Genomic DNA, 16,970 nt, shown 5'->3' on the forward strand with positions numbered 1-16,970 from the left:
CCACTTGCTGTGTTCCTATGGCAGTTCACTTACCACTCTGTACTTGTTCAGGGCTGCCATGAGAAGAAAATCCATAATGGACACAGTGACAGCAGAGTAAGGACTAAGAAATCTATCTATCGATCAATTGATCGATAGATAGAGATATATAGATATACGTACTTTTTTTTTTTCCTTTTTTGAGACAGGGTTTCATGAGCCTGGCTGGCCTCAGACTTGCTATGCAGCCGAGGGCTGAGGATACATTTCTTTCCTTTCTTGGATCATACATGGACCAGAACAGTGGCTGACACACAACTGTTAGGAATTTCTGTTCTATCAACATGTAGTGAGACCTGGTCTGGGCAAGTTTAGCCCTATGGGAGCTAAAAAGATACACTTCAGCTCCCTGACCTTTCTAATTTTGTTGATGACTACAGTTTCAAGCCTTCAAAAAGCCAGGTCTTGCAAACAAGCACTCAGCATTTCAGGGAAATGATGAGGCGAGGTCCCATCAATACTCTGGTTACAACACTAACAGGAAGCTTGCACAGAGTGCCCAGTGTCATGAAATGAAAGCAGGGACATAAAACACAAGCTGCTTTGAGAGCACTCACAAGAAGGATGAGTGAAGTTTTCCCAGGGGACGTGCTGGCTGACTTTTCCTGCTACATGAGCCCAATAAGTCCACATTATTGAAAAACCCAGGAAGAATCAGAGACTCCGGGAGGGGCAGCCCTAAGCAAAGCTCAGGGGCTCCAAAGTCCACAGAGTTAGGTCAGGGATGTCTGCCCCTGACAGACTGGCCCTGTGTGGCATACCTGTAAAAACACACTGCTCTTGTGTGGAGGACACGTTCCTGCTGATGCCTTCGCCAGAGTCTGCACCATGTATGGAAGACCAAGAGCAGGGCTCTCTGCAGGAAATGACCATCAGCTCTAGACCGCAGCAGCTGAAGTAAAATAATGAATGGCCTTTGTGATTTGCTTTCTTTAAATGAACGTTTAGGATCACACTCAAAGGAAGAATGCCTCTCATACAATAAGATAACAAAATTAAAGTGTTGTGTTTGATTTCTGCTGATATGCTAAGTGAAAAATGTGATGTGAGACATGAAAATAATTTGCTGCTTTAATTGCATGTGGTATAAGCATGTTTCTATATACATATTTAGGCAAACATATATTTAGACAAAAACATACACACACACATGTGTATTTATCTAAATATTTTTCATAAGGTATAGAAGTGTTTTGTACCCATTGCCTATTTTATAGGTCAGCATTTAAATTTTCGATGTATGCTATCAATAGACATCCCCAACCTACAGTATTTCTTGATTTTTGTTTACAGTCTCTATTTTTATAGATTCTTTTACATATATTAATGTAAAAGGCTCCCATCACGGAAATCAGTAGGAAGACAGCCAACTGACTTAAGAATATATATGCCAGGACTGGGGAAGATGGCTCAGGAGGTAAGAGCACTTGCTGTTGTGCAAGCGTGAGTTCAAGTCTCAAGCACCCACGTAGAAGTCAGATGGTAGGTGCATGCACTTGTAGCCCTAGGGCTACAGGGGCAGAGACAGGAATGCCAGAGTTTGCTGCACACCGCGCTAGCTCCAGGCTCAGTGACAGACCCTGCCCCTAGGAAATGTGGCAGTTAGTGATAAAGCAGGACTCCTGACATCCTCCTCTGGCCTCCCTTGTACATAGGTACATGTACATACACACATGTATGCATGCACCACACAGAAACACAGGGGTTTTTTTGTTTTTTTTTGGGGGGGTGGTGTTTTTGAGAAGCTGGCCAGGAACTCACTATGTAGACTAGGCTGGCCTCACAGAGATACGCCTGCCTCAGCCTCCCAAGTGCTGGGATCAAAGGCATGCACCACCATACCCGGCAAACACACTTTTTTTTTTAAAAAAAAAAAGAACATATGCCTCCATGACCCAAAACTTTCAGCAAAAAAAGCCTACATACATGTGGGGAAGAGGCTTTAAAAAATGGCTGCAAAGGGGCTGGAAAGGTGGCTCAGGGTTAAGAGTACTAGCTGCTCCACCCATGTGAAGGCTCACAACAATCTATAACTCCAGTTCCTGGGGATCTGACGCCTCTTCTGGCCTCTACCAAGTACGCATGTGGTACACAAGCATACATGCAGGCAAAAGACACATAAAATAAAAATAAATGGATCTTTTTAAAAATGGCTGCACAGTCCTCGATCCTTTTTCACAGAGAAGTAATCTGTGTCCCCTCCCCCAGCATCTGCGTGGAATGGCTTTGATCAAAGGTGGTGAGGGCAACACTCCTGACTGCTAAGGACCTGCAGCTTCTGCCTTGTTCACTGGAAGACTTTTTTGGTGTTTGTTTTGTTTTGTTTGAAGCAAAGTCTCACTCTGTACCTCTGTCCATCCTAGAACAAGCTATGTAGATCCAACTGGTCTCTGACCTTGAACTTGCAGCAATCCTCCTGTCTCTACTTGCAAGGATTAGAGGCATGTACCACCACACCTGCTTGGAACACTCACTTTTAAAGCCCTGATATTTGATTTCCCCCAAGGCCACCAGTCTGTGACGAAGTCACCCCTTTACAGGGAGGCCACAATGGGCTGTCTGACTAACCCAGTCTTGAATCCAGCCAATCTAGGAAGCAGATGTATGTAAAGAAACTTCTAGATAATTCCAACATCTTGCCATTAGAATCTTCCTAGCTGAGAGTCTAGGGACCCTGCAGCAGAGAACAGCCTCTCCATCATTTCATCTCATGTTTCATCTCCATTTTTGGACAATAGAAACACAATAGAAAGGTGTATTTTAATGTCAAAGATTGTAATTTTTTTTTTTTTTTTGAGACAGGGTCTTCCTGTAGCCCCAGCTGGCCTGGATTTGCTATGGAGACCAGGTTGGCCTAGAACTCACAGAGATCCACCTGCTTCTGCCTCCCAAGTGCTGGGATTAAAGGCACCATGCCCTGCTAACTTTTTTTTTTTTTTGAGAAGGGGTCTCCCTCTAGCCCCAGCTGGCCTGCAACTTGCTATGTAGATCAGTCTGTCTTTGCCTCCTGGGTGCTGGGATTAAAGGCATGTGCCACCAGCCTAGCCTAAATTTGTAGTATTTTTTAAAACTTTTTACTTTTTTTTTTTTTTGTTTTTTTGAGACAGGGTCTCCCTGTAGATCCAGCTGGCCTGGAACTCACTATGTAGACCAGGCTGGCCTTGAACTCACAGAGATCCGCCTGCCTCTGCCTCCCGAGTGCTGGGACTAAAGGCATGCGCCACCACAAAACTTTTTACTTTTTAAAATTATGTGTGTGTATGAGGGGTATGTGCACTGAGTGCAGGTGCCCCTGGAGACCAGAGACAAATTAGATTCCCCTGGGCTGGAGTTACAGGCAGCTGTGAACTGCCCAACATGGGACATGAGTGCTAAGAACTGAACTTAGGTCCTCTACCAGAGCAGTACATGCTCCTAACTGCTGAGCCCTCTCTCCAACCCCATTAGGGTTTTTTACATAGCACTAATTCATTGGAACAGTGTGCATATACATGAGTGTGAATATGTGGGTGTACATACTCATCAAATGTCTTCATCTCTATATTTTCTTCTTTATGTCTTTCTATAACTGCAAACATTTCTAGAATATCTATTTTTTTTACATTTTCTTATAAGCATTTTTAAATATAAAAAGTACAAATAAGAGTCTAATGAATATTTATTAGCCCATATTCCCAATTCAGCAAGTAGTAAATATTTTTACCATTCTGTATATTACTTTCGTTTTACTTTAAAAAAAAAAACTTAATTCAATTTATGTATGTGAGTGTTTTGCCTGCATATATATGTATGCATGCGTTTGTGCATGCAATGCCCCACAGGGGCCAGAAGAGGCCTTGGAACTGGAGTCACAGGATGGTGGTTCACCACTATGTGGGTGCTAGAAAACAAACACAGTCCTCTACAAGAACAGTTGGTGCTCTTAACTACTGAGCCATCTCTCTAAGAGCTCATTTTAGTTTTTTGAGACAGATTTTTATTTTTTGTTTTCAGTCTTTTTGGGACAGGGTCTCCCTGTGTCCTGGAATTCACTATGTAGACCAGGAGGGCCTCAAACTCACAGAGATCCAGCTACCTCTGCCTCCCAAGTGCTGGGATTAAAGGTGTGCTGGACTTCGGTAGCAGAGGACTGGAGATGGGGGGGGGGGCAGCAAAGATAACTGGGGGAAATTTAGCTTGTGTTTTCCTCTGACTCATTGCCAAGGATGGCCAAACCCTTGTACTTTCTGCACAGGTATCACCAAATGAACCATCATCCCTACTAAGTCTGCATCCTCAAAATCCTCCATTCAGGGGCTGGAGAGATGGCTCAGCAGTTAAGAACACTTCCAGTTCTTCCAGAAGATGAGTTCCATACCTAGCACCCATGTCTGGTGGCTCACATCTGCCTGGAACTTCAGCTCCAGGAGATCCAGTGCCCTCTTCTGGTCTTGGTACTACTCTCCCCCACAACACACACACAAAAAAACCAAAGAGAGCAAGGCATGGTAGTGTATGCCTTTAATCCCAGCACTGGGAGGCAGAGGCAGGTGGATCTCTGTGAGTTCAGCCTGGTCTACACAGTAAGTTCCAGGTCAACTGAGGTCACAGAGAGACCCTGTCTCAAAAAGACCAAAAATAAATAAATAAATAAATAAATAAATAAATAAATAAATCCTCTATTATCATTTCAAACACCTGCTCCCAATCATTAGGAGTGACCTCTAAGTCACACTTAACCTACCACCCTGGCATTCAGATGAGAAAGCAGGCATTTTGCCTTCTTTGTATCACAGCTGTACCAGCACAGGGTCTATGGCACAGCAACTAAACAATATCTCATAAATGGAAGTCAAGCATAGAGACCCACTCCTGTAATCCTGGGACTCAAAGAATGAGATGGGGTGACAGACAGTTCAAAACCAAATGAGTGGCCGGGCGTGGTGGTGCACACCTTTAATCCCAGCACTCGGGAGGTAGAGGCAGGCAGATCTCTGTGAGTTCAAAGCCAGCCTGGTCTACATAGTGAGTTCCAGGACAGCTGGGGCTACAGGGAGACCCTGTCTCAAAAAGACCAAAACAAAAAGCCAAACAAACAAAGGAGTGTGAATAAAGACTGGAAAGGCTGGGAAGGGCCACTGCTTCCTGAAAGCACCTGTGCCTCCATAGCAATAAAGAATGGGAGTTGTGCAGACTCCACACTAGTGGGGCCTGAAGGAAACACCTCTGGGTTTTCTATAGCACCCCTCTTCCAAACCAGAACAAGATCTCCTGGCACGGGCCTTTTCCAATAATCTTTCCAAAGATAATGAATCCACCAAGTTCAGTGGCTGAGCTACCTGCAGGAACGTACAACACACCTGTTTATATCTTCTCCTCTGCATGTATTGTAACCACAGTCTGAGACACTTGTGTAGGACAGTCACCCTGGAATAAAACACAAAACACCAAAGAACTGCTTGTCTGCACCTTCAGGTATTTATTTATTATTTATTTATTTAATTTATTTATTTTTGGTATTTTTAATTAATTAATTAATTAATTAATTAATTAATTTATTTATTTATTTATTTATTTATTTTTGGTCTTTATGAGACAGGGTCTCTCTGTACCCCAGCGGGCCTACAACTCCCTGTGTAGACTAGACTAGCCTTGAACTCACAGAGCTTCGCCTGCCTCTCAAGTGCTGGATTAAACGTGTGCACCACCATGCCTGGCAGGTTTCAACTTTTAAACTTCTGTTTTGTTTTTAAGGTAACTGCATCTGGGTATAGTTACTTCTTGGGAGTCTGGGGCCTGCTGTAGGCTTACTCGTTTCTTTCCAGGAGAGAGGAAAATGAAGATCTTAGTTATCTAACATGAAACTTATTTAAAAATTAATTTTAATTTTTAAAAAAGAATTTTATTATTTTTTATGTGTATGCATGTATTGCTTGCATGTAGGTAAGTGTGCCCATGTTGTGCAATGCCCATGGAGGTCAGAAGAGGCTGGCTGTGGGATCCCCTGGGACTGGAGTTAGGGACAGTTGTTAGCTGCCATGTGGGTGCTGGGATTCGAATGTGTGTCTTCTGTAAGAGCAACCAGTGTTCTTAACCACTGAGCCATCTCTCCAGCCCTTATTTTAATTTTTTATTTTTATGTGTATGAGTGTTTTGCCTACATGTAAATGCCTCACATATGTGTAATGCCTGCAGAGGCTAGAAGAGGGTTACAAATGGCTGTTAGCTGCCATGTGGGGGCTGGGAATCAAATCCAGGTCCTCTGGAAGAATAGCAAGTGTTCTTAACCACTGAGTCATCTCTCTAGACCTCAAATCTTGATTTTGGACTTTGGCTTGCTTTAAATTTTCAAAAATTTCTTATGGTTCTGTTCGGGTTTCTTCTTGTGTTTTTTTTTTTTCAGAGCCTCACACATGCTAGTAGGCAAGCAATCTACGCTGAGCTACATACCTCCAACCCCTGACAACTTACTTGTAAGCCTAACTAGACCATCAAATACAGTATCTCTACAACTTAGGATATAAAATCTCCTAAGTATCAGGGCTGGAGAGATGGTTCAGTGGTTGTTCTTGTAGAAGACCTAGGTTTGAATCCCAGCACCCACATGGCAGTTAACAACTGTGTAACTCCAGTTCCAGGGGCTCCGATAGCCTCTTCTGTCCTCTGTGGGCATTGCACAACACGGGTACACTTACCTACATGCAGGCAATACACGCATACACATAAAATAAAATAAATAAATAAAAAATATATATATTTTAAATCTCCTAAGTATCACCGGGCGTGGTGACGCATGCCTTTAGTCCCAGCACTTGGGAGGCAGAGGCAGGTGGATCTCTGTGAGTTCAAGGCCAGCCTGGTCTACATAGTGAGTTCTAGGACAGCTGGAGCTACAGGGAGACCCTGTTTCAAAAAGACCAAAAAATAAAAATAAAAATCTCCCAAGTATCATAAGATTTCTAGGTTTATAACCAAACACTAGGGCTTATTTGATTAGGACTGTGTGGGCCATGACAAGCTCCTGTTCACCTAGTGATATCAAATGTGAGAAAATTATACTTGGTTTTTGTGGTGGTTTGAACGAGAATGTCCCCTATAGGATCCAAGTATTTGGACATACTCTAAAATCATTGAGAACATTCTCTCCTCCTTTGAAAACTGAGCCTTTAAATTATTTTTTTATGTGTATGAGCATTTTGCCTGCATGTATGTAAGTGCATTGCATGTGTGCAATGCCCTCAGAGGCCAGTAGAGGGCATGGGATCCCCAGGAACTGTAGTTATGCAGGGCAGTTAGCCACCATGTGAGTGCTGGGAACCAAACCCAGGTCCTCTGCAGGAGCAGCCAGTACTCTTAACGGCTGAGCCATCTCTCCAGTCCCTGGCCTGCCCCTTTAACATAAGTGATTCATGAAGTCTTTTTTTTTTGTTACAGTGCAGGGGATCAAACCCCGCCTTGCTCATGCTAGGCAAGCACTCTGCTACTGAGTTATATCCCCAGACACAATGCATAAATTCTGAGAGGCTAACTCTGTAAGGCCTGCAGAAGAATGGAGGGAGTGACCCAACAGGCACTTACAGTGGTAGCCAACACCCAGCATAAATGCCATCATTCCACCTCCTGTCCAGTCTGCCAAAGCGAACACAAATTCAGGAGGCATTATGATGTGGCCTCCATCCATCAAAGACCTTTCTGAATCTGAGGCACTAACTCATGCCAGAGTAACCATTCAGTCCTGGAAGACCCTGAGTCAGAGTCACCAGGTATCCCCAGAGGCTGAACCTAAGTCCTACCTGTAGTGGCTCCAGGCCGCATGCAGTGAGCAGAGCTGCACTCTCTCCTCCCTCTGCTCAATGCTGGACTGCCAGAGGTTCCAGAACCTGCGCAGCAGCTGAAACAAGACAGGAAGAAAACAAGTTTACTGTAGCAAGAAGCTCCTCTTAGCTTAGGAGTGAGTCCTGACTCCAGTACACCAAGAGAACGCTGCCTTTCTGTGCAGCAGCTAGTGCACAAGTTGACAAAGTAACTGGCTGGTCTAAGGAGCAATATTCTGGGCCAGTGTAAAAGGGGCTTCCAGCCTACTGAAATCCAAATGAAGAAGCCATTCCTAATCTGGGCTTTATAGTAGACAATGTCAATTCTGATTTGTTTGTGAGACAAGGTCTCACTATGTAGCCAAGGCTTAAACTCATGATCTTTTTGCCTCAGTCTCCTAAGTGCTAAGATTACAAGCATGTACTACCCCACCCAGAACATAAAAAAGTCATCTTAGCTAGGCATGGGAGGTGCATGCCTTTAATCAATCTCATCACTCTGGAGGCAAAAGCAAGCAGATCTCTGTGAAATTGAGGCCAACCTGATCTACATACCAACCAAGTTCCAGGCTAGCTGAGGCTACAGGAAGACCCTAACTCAAAAAAAAAAAAAAAAGTCATTTTGGTAATTAAAACGAATCTCACATATTTCCACCTATGAAATAGTTTGTGAAGAGCCAGAATGCTCTGACTTCACTTTGGCTAGCTTCTTTAGACAAGCCCAGACAAGCTCAGGCATATTGTACATGTAAAAGCCTTAAAAGGTATGAACAAAATTTTTGGCTCTAAAAGATATCAGTCAGCACATTCCAATGCCCTGAAGACAGCCCCTACCAATCAAGACTTCCCCATACACAGGATATGGGGACATCCAATTATTTTAAAAGATGCTTGGCACGCGCGGATTTCTGTGGAGTGCCCCAATAAAAGCCCCTGCCTGCTATTGTTCGGGGCCAGACTCCATCTTTGGCGTGTGTAGTCTCTGCCTGGCTAGCTGCCATTTGGTTGTCGTCTTTTTTTACTTTAAATTCTTTCTTTTTTGTTCCTTTTGAGACAGGGTATTCCTGTAGCTCCAGCTGTCCTGGAACTCACTATGTAGACCAGGCTGGCCTTGAACTCACAGAGATCCACCTGCCTCTGCCTCCCAAGTGCTGGGATTAAAAGCGTGCGCCACCATGCCCAGCTACTTTAAATTCTTGAATAAACTTTTTGTATAATCTTTTTGGGTTATCTGTGGGAATTAGTCTCAATTCTCGAACCCTAATATTGTGGGGGCTTGTCTGGGATTCGAGAATAGAGACCCCAGACCCACGGAAGCGCCACCGGAGCCGGCCTCGGTAAGTTCTGCCTGCCTTCATCTCTCTCTCTCTCTCTCTCTCTCTGTCGCTTTTGGGTAGTCCAGACATCCTGGGATTCAATGGAGATCAGGCAGACACACTATTGATCCCAGAGCTGGAAGAGAATGGAAGACGCCCCGACTCCTCCTCTGATAAGGGGTCATGCTCCTGCCTGACGTGGAATCCAGGTGGGACCAACCCAGAGTCTTGGCCCAGCCCAACACAGAATCCAGGTGGGCCAGACGCAAGATTCTGGTTGAGTCTGACGTGGAATCCAGGCTGGCCAAATTTTTGGGAAAGGGACAGGGGCAGCCTTCTTGGCTGACTCCGTGCACGCTGCGAGATTTTCATTTCTCCCTCTAGGGAACCGCCATCTCATACTGTCCTCACCCTCTGCTCAGAGCTCTGCCTATCGACTTTCCATCCCACTTCTTCTCATTCTCATTCCTCTCCTTATAGTCTTTTTTCTTGAAGCTTATCCCACGATGGGCCAGAAAGTCTCATCATCTTCAGCTTCCCTTGATCTAGTTCTTAGTCATTTTCAGGACTACAAACGAGCGGCTTCAAACATGTCTGGATTCCATGTCCAGCTGACCCGCCTCCAGACCCTCTGCACCATCAAATAGCCCTCCTTTGAAGTTGAATGGCCACCTGAAGGGTCCTTTAACCTGTCCCTCATCTACAGGGTTCAAGGAGTTATCTTCGGGGAACCGGGGCACCCTGGCCAGATCCCCTATATCCTAGGTTGGTGATATCTGGTTGCTGCCCCCCAACTGACTGCGTCCCTTACTGCTGCCCCTGCCATTGGGGCCTAAGGGGTCAGCCACTTTGCTTCCCCTGAAGAATGCAGACAAAAAACCCATCGGGTCCCAAGGTCCTCCTCTCGGCGCCAGAGGATTTACTCCCGCCACCTTACAGGGCCCCAGTGAGTGCTCAGGATAGACCTAGAGAGCGCAGGTCACTAGCATCTTCCTCTTCTTCCAGTCCTTCCTGGTCTCCATCCCTGGCTCCCATGGCTGAGCTGGCCCCTCCCATGGCAGAGCCCAGCCCATTGCACACTTGCTCATGAGGGGAGGGGAGAATTGTGCAAGCTCTTCTGGAGGGAGATTGGGCCCCCAAAGGAGGATGGAATTGCCCCAGTAGTCTACTTTCCCTTTTCTACTAGTGACTTGTATAATTGGAAGTTACAGACTCCCTCCTTCACAGAGAAGCCTCAGGCCCTGATTTGCCTCCTGGATACCATTCTTTTTACCCAACAACCCACTTGGGATGATGACCAACAGTTATTGAATATCCTGTTCACCACTGAGGAACAGAACTGCATCCTTCGGGAATGCAGACATGTGGTCCCTGGAAATGACGGGCGACCGACAGAGAATGAGGATTTGATTATGGCTGCTTTTCCTCTCACGCACCCAACAGAGGGGTGGGACTATAACACCCTCAAAGGTAGGGAATGCCTAAAGGTCTATCGCCAGATTCTTATGGAAGGGTCTCTGGGCAGCTGCTAAGCACCCCACCAATTTGTCTAAGGCCAGTCAGGTGATACAGGGAAGGGATGCGTACCTTCCATGGAGCGTACCTGGAACACCTGTTAGAGGCTTTCAGAACTTGTACTCCCATAAATCCAGAGGCCCCAGGTAATCATATGGCCATCAATATGGCTTTCATAAATCAGGCAGCTCCAGACATAAAATGAAAACTTCAAAAGCTAGAGGTTTCAAGGGCAAAACCTTTCTGAGCTGATGGCAGTGGTGAACAAGGTATTTAACAATAGAGAAACCCCTGAAGAAAGACAAACTAAAGGGCTGGCTAGGATTATTGTTGGCTGAAAGAGCAATGGATCCAAAATGGTACCCCAACCCATATACCCTGCTGAGCTCACTCTCTCCGGAGAGAAGGGTCTATACTGTTTTAGATCTCAAGGACGCCTTCTTTAGCCTGACCTTGGTAAAGGAAAGCCAACCCATCTTTGCCTTTCAGTGGTGAGACCCAAACCAGGGGTTTAATGGACAACTCACTTGGATGCGACTGCCACAGGGGTTCAAGAACTCCCCCACCATCTTTGAGTATCGGGCCTTGCACCCGGGGGTAAGCCTCCTACAGTATGTAGATGACCTGTTGATTGCCACTAAGGATGAGGGCACTTGTCTTCAGGCCACCAGAGATTTGCTCCTGACCTTGGACTGAATGGAGTATAAGGTCTCCACCAAGAGAGCTCAGCTCTGTGTCATGGAGGTAATGTACTTGGGGTACATATTAAGGGATGGACAGAGGTGGCTGTCACCAGCCAGAAATTGGAATTCCAAGCCCAAGATCCCACAGGCAGTTGCAAGAGTTCTTGGGATCAGGCTCTGGATATCCAGGTTCACTGAGCTGGCAAAACCCTTTTATGAAGCCACTCGAGGAAATGAGTCATCCTTCCTATGGACTGAGACTCAGGAGAGGGCCTTTCAAGAAATTAAGAAGGCTTTATTGCAGGCTCCGGCCTTGGCTCTGCCAGATATCCATAAGCCCTATCAGCTCTTTGTGGATGAATGAGCGGGAATAGCAAAGGGAGTCCTGACCCAAATGCTTGGGCCTTGGAAGAGACCTGTGGCTTGCTTGTCAAAAAAAGCTTGATTTCGTGGCCTTGAGATGGCCAGGCTGCCTCAGAATTATCGCAGCCACGGTCTTATTGGTTAAGGATGCAGATAAGCTCATGCTGGGACAGCCCCTTATGGTCACCCCCCCTCGATTGAGGGGTCCTTAAAAATCCCCCCGACTGATAGATGACAAATGCTCAGTTGATGCATTATTGGGCCTTGCTCCTTAATCCCCCTCATCCAGTTCCTCTTCAGCACCGCTCTCAATCCTGCCACTTTGCTGCCAGAACCAGATCTTGAGGTCCTGCACAACTGCCTGGAGGTACTCTGCAGCTTACATGGGACTCGGGAAGACCTGACGGATGTTCCATGGCCCCACCCAGACTTAATTCTGTTCATGGATGGAAGCAGCTTCATTAAGGAAGGAACCAGGTACACGGGGGGCGGCCATCAGTCCATCACAGACAGTGTAGGCCTCTTCCCTACCAGTTGGGACCTCTGCCCAAAGGGCTGAAATAATTGCCCTGACTCAGGCCTTAAAGCTAAGCAAAGACCAGACTGTTAACATTTTCATTGATAGCCATTACACTTTCGCTATGGCTCATGTCCATGGGGCTATATATTCAAGGAGAGGGGGCTCTTGACAGCAGAAGGAAAGACTATCAAAAATAAACAAGAGATCTTAAAGCTCCTGGAGGCCATATGGTTACCAAAGAGACTGGCCATCATCCACTGTCTGGGGCACCAAAAAGGGGATTCACTACAGGTACAGGGAAACAGGAGAGTGGACCTAGCAGCCAGAGAAGCAGCCCTAACAGCCTCAAACCTACTGGTTATTCTGCCTGATCCCCTCTTGCCAGAAAAGCCCTCCTACTCAGCTCAGGACGATCAGGTTTAACTTCCCTGGAAAATACCAAGATCAAGCATGGATGGAGATACACCTCTGGTGGAGGCTCATTCTCCGCATAAGCTGGCAGAGGACTTAATATATAAACTTCACAAAGGGACTCACCTAGGAAAGAGAAAGTTACAAGAACTCCTAACTCTACCATATCTTCGATCTAACCAAAATGATTGAGAGCTGTCTTTCCAGATGTCACTCCTGCCAGGTTACTAATCCAAGAGGAAAAGTCATGCCCCCAGCCAGAAGGGAGACGGGCACTGCGCCTGGAGTCCATTGGGAGGTGGACTTCACTGAGGTAAAACCTGGCAGGTATGGCTATAAATATCTCCTAGTTTTTGTAGATACATTTTCAGGATGGATCGAAGCATTTCCCACAAAAGGGGAAACCGCCTCAATAGTGGTTAAAAAGATCATCGATGAACTAATACCAAGGTATGGGCTCCCCTCTGTGATTGGGTCAGACAATGGACCAGCCTTCATCTCTAAGGTAACTCAAGAGTTAATTAAAACACTGGGGACTAATTGGAAGTTACATTGTGCGTACCACCCCCAGAGCTCAGGGCAAGTAGAGAGAATGAATCGGATCCTTGAAGAGATCTTGACCAAATTAACCCTAGAAAATGGCAATGACTGGACAGGCCTCCTACCTTTTGCCCTATACAGGGTCAGAAATACCCCATATACTCAAGGCCTAACACCTTATGAAATCATGTATGGCCAACCACCCCCTTTGCTTCCCAAGTTGCCTTCAGATGTCCTAACTGATTTGTCTGAATCCAATTTCTTAAGTCCCTACAGGCCTTACAGATTGCACAAGACAACGTTTTCCCCTTGCTGAGGCACATCTACGAACTGCCACTGGCCCAACCACACGGATTCAAGCCAGGAGACCTTGTTTGGGTGAGGTGGCACCATAAGGAGCCCCTTGGACCTCGATGGAGGGGTCACACATCATGATCCTCACCACCCCCACTGCAGTTAAAGTAGCCGGTGTCCGGACCTGGATACATCACTCGCATCTAAAGCCTGCATCAGAGGATTGGTCAGACCAAGTTGACATGAGATGGAAAGTCACACGGGTAAAAGACAATCCTCTCAAGCTAAAAATCTCTGCCACACCACAACCTTTGTTGCCTTTTTACTTCTTTTTATAGAGCCTGCCCTAGCTAACTCCCCCATTGACTCTAAAACCTCACCTGGGTAGTTAGTAGCATATCCACTGGACAGATAGTGAACATCTCCTCCCACCTGGGACCTCCAGGCGCCTGGTTCCGCAAGATTACATTCGACCTCTGTGACTTGCTTGAAGGAGCTTGGGAATCGTACACCCCCTCAGGCACTGTAAATTATGCTTGCCAGTCTCCCCTCGGCCAAAAGAGGATGAAGGAGCACTGCCTCTATGTTTTCCCAGGCAACAATGATGACCGAAGAAGTACCTGTAGGGGGCCAGGGGACTATTTCTGTGCTTCATGGAGCTGTGTGTCTACTGGATATATTAATTGGGCTGCCCCAGTCACTACCGACTTGATCCAGGTAACTGCGGTCCCGGGCCTAACCCTTTGGCGAAACCCCAGATCAAGGCAACTTGAGGGACCCTGTTCCTCCTCTAGATGCAACCCTATCTCCTTGAGCTTCACCCCAAAAGGAAAGGAACTTAAAAACCTACAAAAATGGATTGATGGGTGAACCTGGGGCCTCAGGTTATACACCACAGGGACTGATCCAGGAATACTTTTTTCAGTTCGTCTTCAGGCGGGTCCAGTCTTGGGGACCCAGATGGGGCTGGCTTGGACAGTGGCACAGCCTACAGGATGGTCAACACCAGACTTAACTATTTTTAAATCTGTCGAGAGGCCAGCTCCTAGCCAAACTGTCCCACTGGATAAAACTGCTACCTTGCCCACACCTAGATCCACACCCCCAGAGGTCCAACGGGTCCAAGAGCCCCTGCAGCCATCCCCTGGGCTTACGAACCTCCTAAATGCAACTTTTATTGCTTTAAATAATACTTCCCCTAACCTTAATATCCATTGCTGGTTTTGCATGGACCTGAGCCCTCCCTTTTATGATAGGTTAGCTATCCCAGGAAATTATGGTGTCACTTCTGACTCCACTGCCTGTAGAATCCCCCCACCTACAGGGAGAAGGGGACTCACCCTTTCCCAAGTGTATGGAAAAGGGCTATGCGTGACTCCCTCACATAAAATTGTCCCCCCTTCTTACCAACATCTATGTAACTCTGTTCAAGAGATAGGGGCTACTACACCTAACCCATATATGGTGCCCCCCAACTCCACTTGGTGGGCCTGTACCTCTGGCTTAACTACATGCCTCCACTCATCCATTTTAAACCAGACCAGGGATTTTTGTGTACTAGTGCAGCTGGTTCCCCATCTATATTATAGAACAGACACAGAAATGAAAACCAGAGCCTCAGAAGAGTCTAGCCCTCGTAGGGCCACAGGAACCACTGTAGTTGTCTTGTCTACTTTACTTGGGGTCGGGGTAACCACTGCAATTGGTCTGGGGGCTTCAGCGCTAGTCCTCCAGGATAAAAATTATCACCTTCTTAGACAGGCCATAGACTTAGACATACAATTATTAGAAACATCTATCCGCCACCTCGAAGACTCTCTTTAGCTGAGGCAACCTTACAAAATAGGAGAGCGCTGGATTTACTTTTTCTAGAGAAAGGACGACTCTGTGTTGCCCTAGGGGAACGGTGTTGTTTCCATGTTAACCACTCGGGAGTTATAAAACAGTCTTTGGCTGAGGTCTGTAAAAGACTTAAGGAAAGAGAAAACGAATGACTAAATCAACAAAATTGGTATGAATCCCTATTTGACTGGTCCCCATGGTTAACAACTTTGATCTCAGCAATAGTTGGACCTCTCCTCTTACTCCTATTAGCAGTCACCTGTGGCCCCTGTATTCTTAATGCCTTACTCAAATTCATCTGAGAATGGATACAGACAGTCCAACTGATGGTACTGCATTCGCAGTATACTCATTTAAATCGAGACCCCGAGTCTTACAATATAGAAATGGTTCCAGTGCCCTAAATGCGCTGTCTAACTGCTTCTTCCCACTTCTGTAATTTGCTTGGCTTAAAGATTTAACCCTTGCCATAACTCTAGGGGGGAATGAAGAGCCAGAATGCTCTGACTCCATTTTGGCTAACTTCTTTAGACAAGCCCAGACAAGCTCAGGCATATTGTACATGTAAAAGCCTTATAAGGCATGAACAAAAACTTTTGGCTCTAAAAGATTATCAGTCAGCACATTCCAATGCCCTGAAGACAGCCCCTACCAATCAAGACTTTCCCCATACACAGGATATGGGGACATCCAATTATTTTAAAAAGATGCTTGGCACGTGCGGATTTCTGTGGAGTGCCCCAATAAAAGCCCCTGCCTGCTATTGTTCGGGGCCAGACTCCATATTTGGCTCATATAGTCTGTGCCTAGATAGCCGCCATTTGGTTGTCTTTTTTTACTTTAAATTCTTAAACAAACTTTTTGTATAATCTTTTTGGGTATCTGTGGGAATTCTCGATTCTCAAACCTTAACAGTTTTCAAGTGTTTAATTTCCATCTCTAATCAAACTCCTGGGTCTAATGTCTAGTTTATAGGAACTACACAGAATAAAATAAAATTGTTACATCAAAAAGAAAGATACATTGGAGGATGAGGAACACTCTTCAAAATAACTAGCCTAACCTCTTCAAAAAGCCAATGTCAGCCGGATGTGGTGGCGCATGCCTTCAGTCCCAACACTTGGGAGGCAGAGGCAGGCAGATCTCTGTGAGTTCAAGGCCAGCCTGGTCTACACAGTGAGTTCCAGGACAGCTGGGGCTACAGGGAGACCCTGTCTCAAAAGGACAAAAAAAAAAAAGCCAATGTCATTGTCAGGATAAGTGCACATTATGCCAAGTGAAATGGGCCAGTCACAAACAACAGTGGATGATTTTCCTTTAAGGTCTCTGACAGTCAAATTCATAAAGACAAAAACAGAATAGTAACTGAAGAATAGGCAACGGGAGTTGGTATTTAATGTAGCATGAAAAATGTCCTTGAGATAAAGTGGTGCTGCACAGTGATGTGCATTGCCACTGGACTAGACACAATGGTTAAGATAATAAATGTTATATGTATTTTGGCAACTCAAAAACACAAAAATTTGAGCCGAGTGTGGTGGCACACTCCTTTAATCCCAGCACTTGGGAGGCAGAGGTAGACGGAATCTCTGTGAGCTCAAGGTCAGCTGGGGCTACAAGGAGATCCTGTCTCAAAAAAAAAAAAAAAAAAAAC

The 16,970-nt window shown here is 45.8% G+C and overlaps 1 protein-coding gene across 3 annotated transcripts in view; it reads right to left on the minus strand.

Annotated features, from left to right (window-relative positions):
* Positions 1-16,970, minus strand: part of Sfi1 (SFI1 centrin binding protein) — a 75,466-nt gene that overhangs the window by 20,132 nt on the left and 38,364 nt on the right. For all 3 annotated transcript variants that reach the window (XM_008841004.3, XM_008841005.3, XM_017800101.2), the window contains exons 13-15: positions 7,812-7,909; positions 5,379-5,445; positions 801-931 (exon numbers count right to left, since the gene is read on the minus strand). In XM_008841004.3, coding sequence (XP_008839226.1) covers positions 801-931; positions 5,379-5,445; positions 7,812-7,909 — 296 coding nt within the window. The remainder of the gene's footprint in view (positions 1-800; positions 932-5,378; positions 5,446-7,811; positions 7,910-16,970) is intronic.

This window comes from Nannospalax galili, unplaced genomic scaffold (genome assembly GCF_000622305.1).
Source record: "Nannospalax galili isolate Female #2095 unplaced genomic scaffold, S.galili_v1.0 scaffold259, whole genome shotgun sequence".
Classification (NCBI taxonomy): Eukaryota; Metazoa; Chordata; class Mammalia; order Rodentia; family Spalacidae; genus Nannospalax; species Nannospalax galili.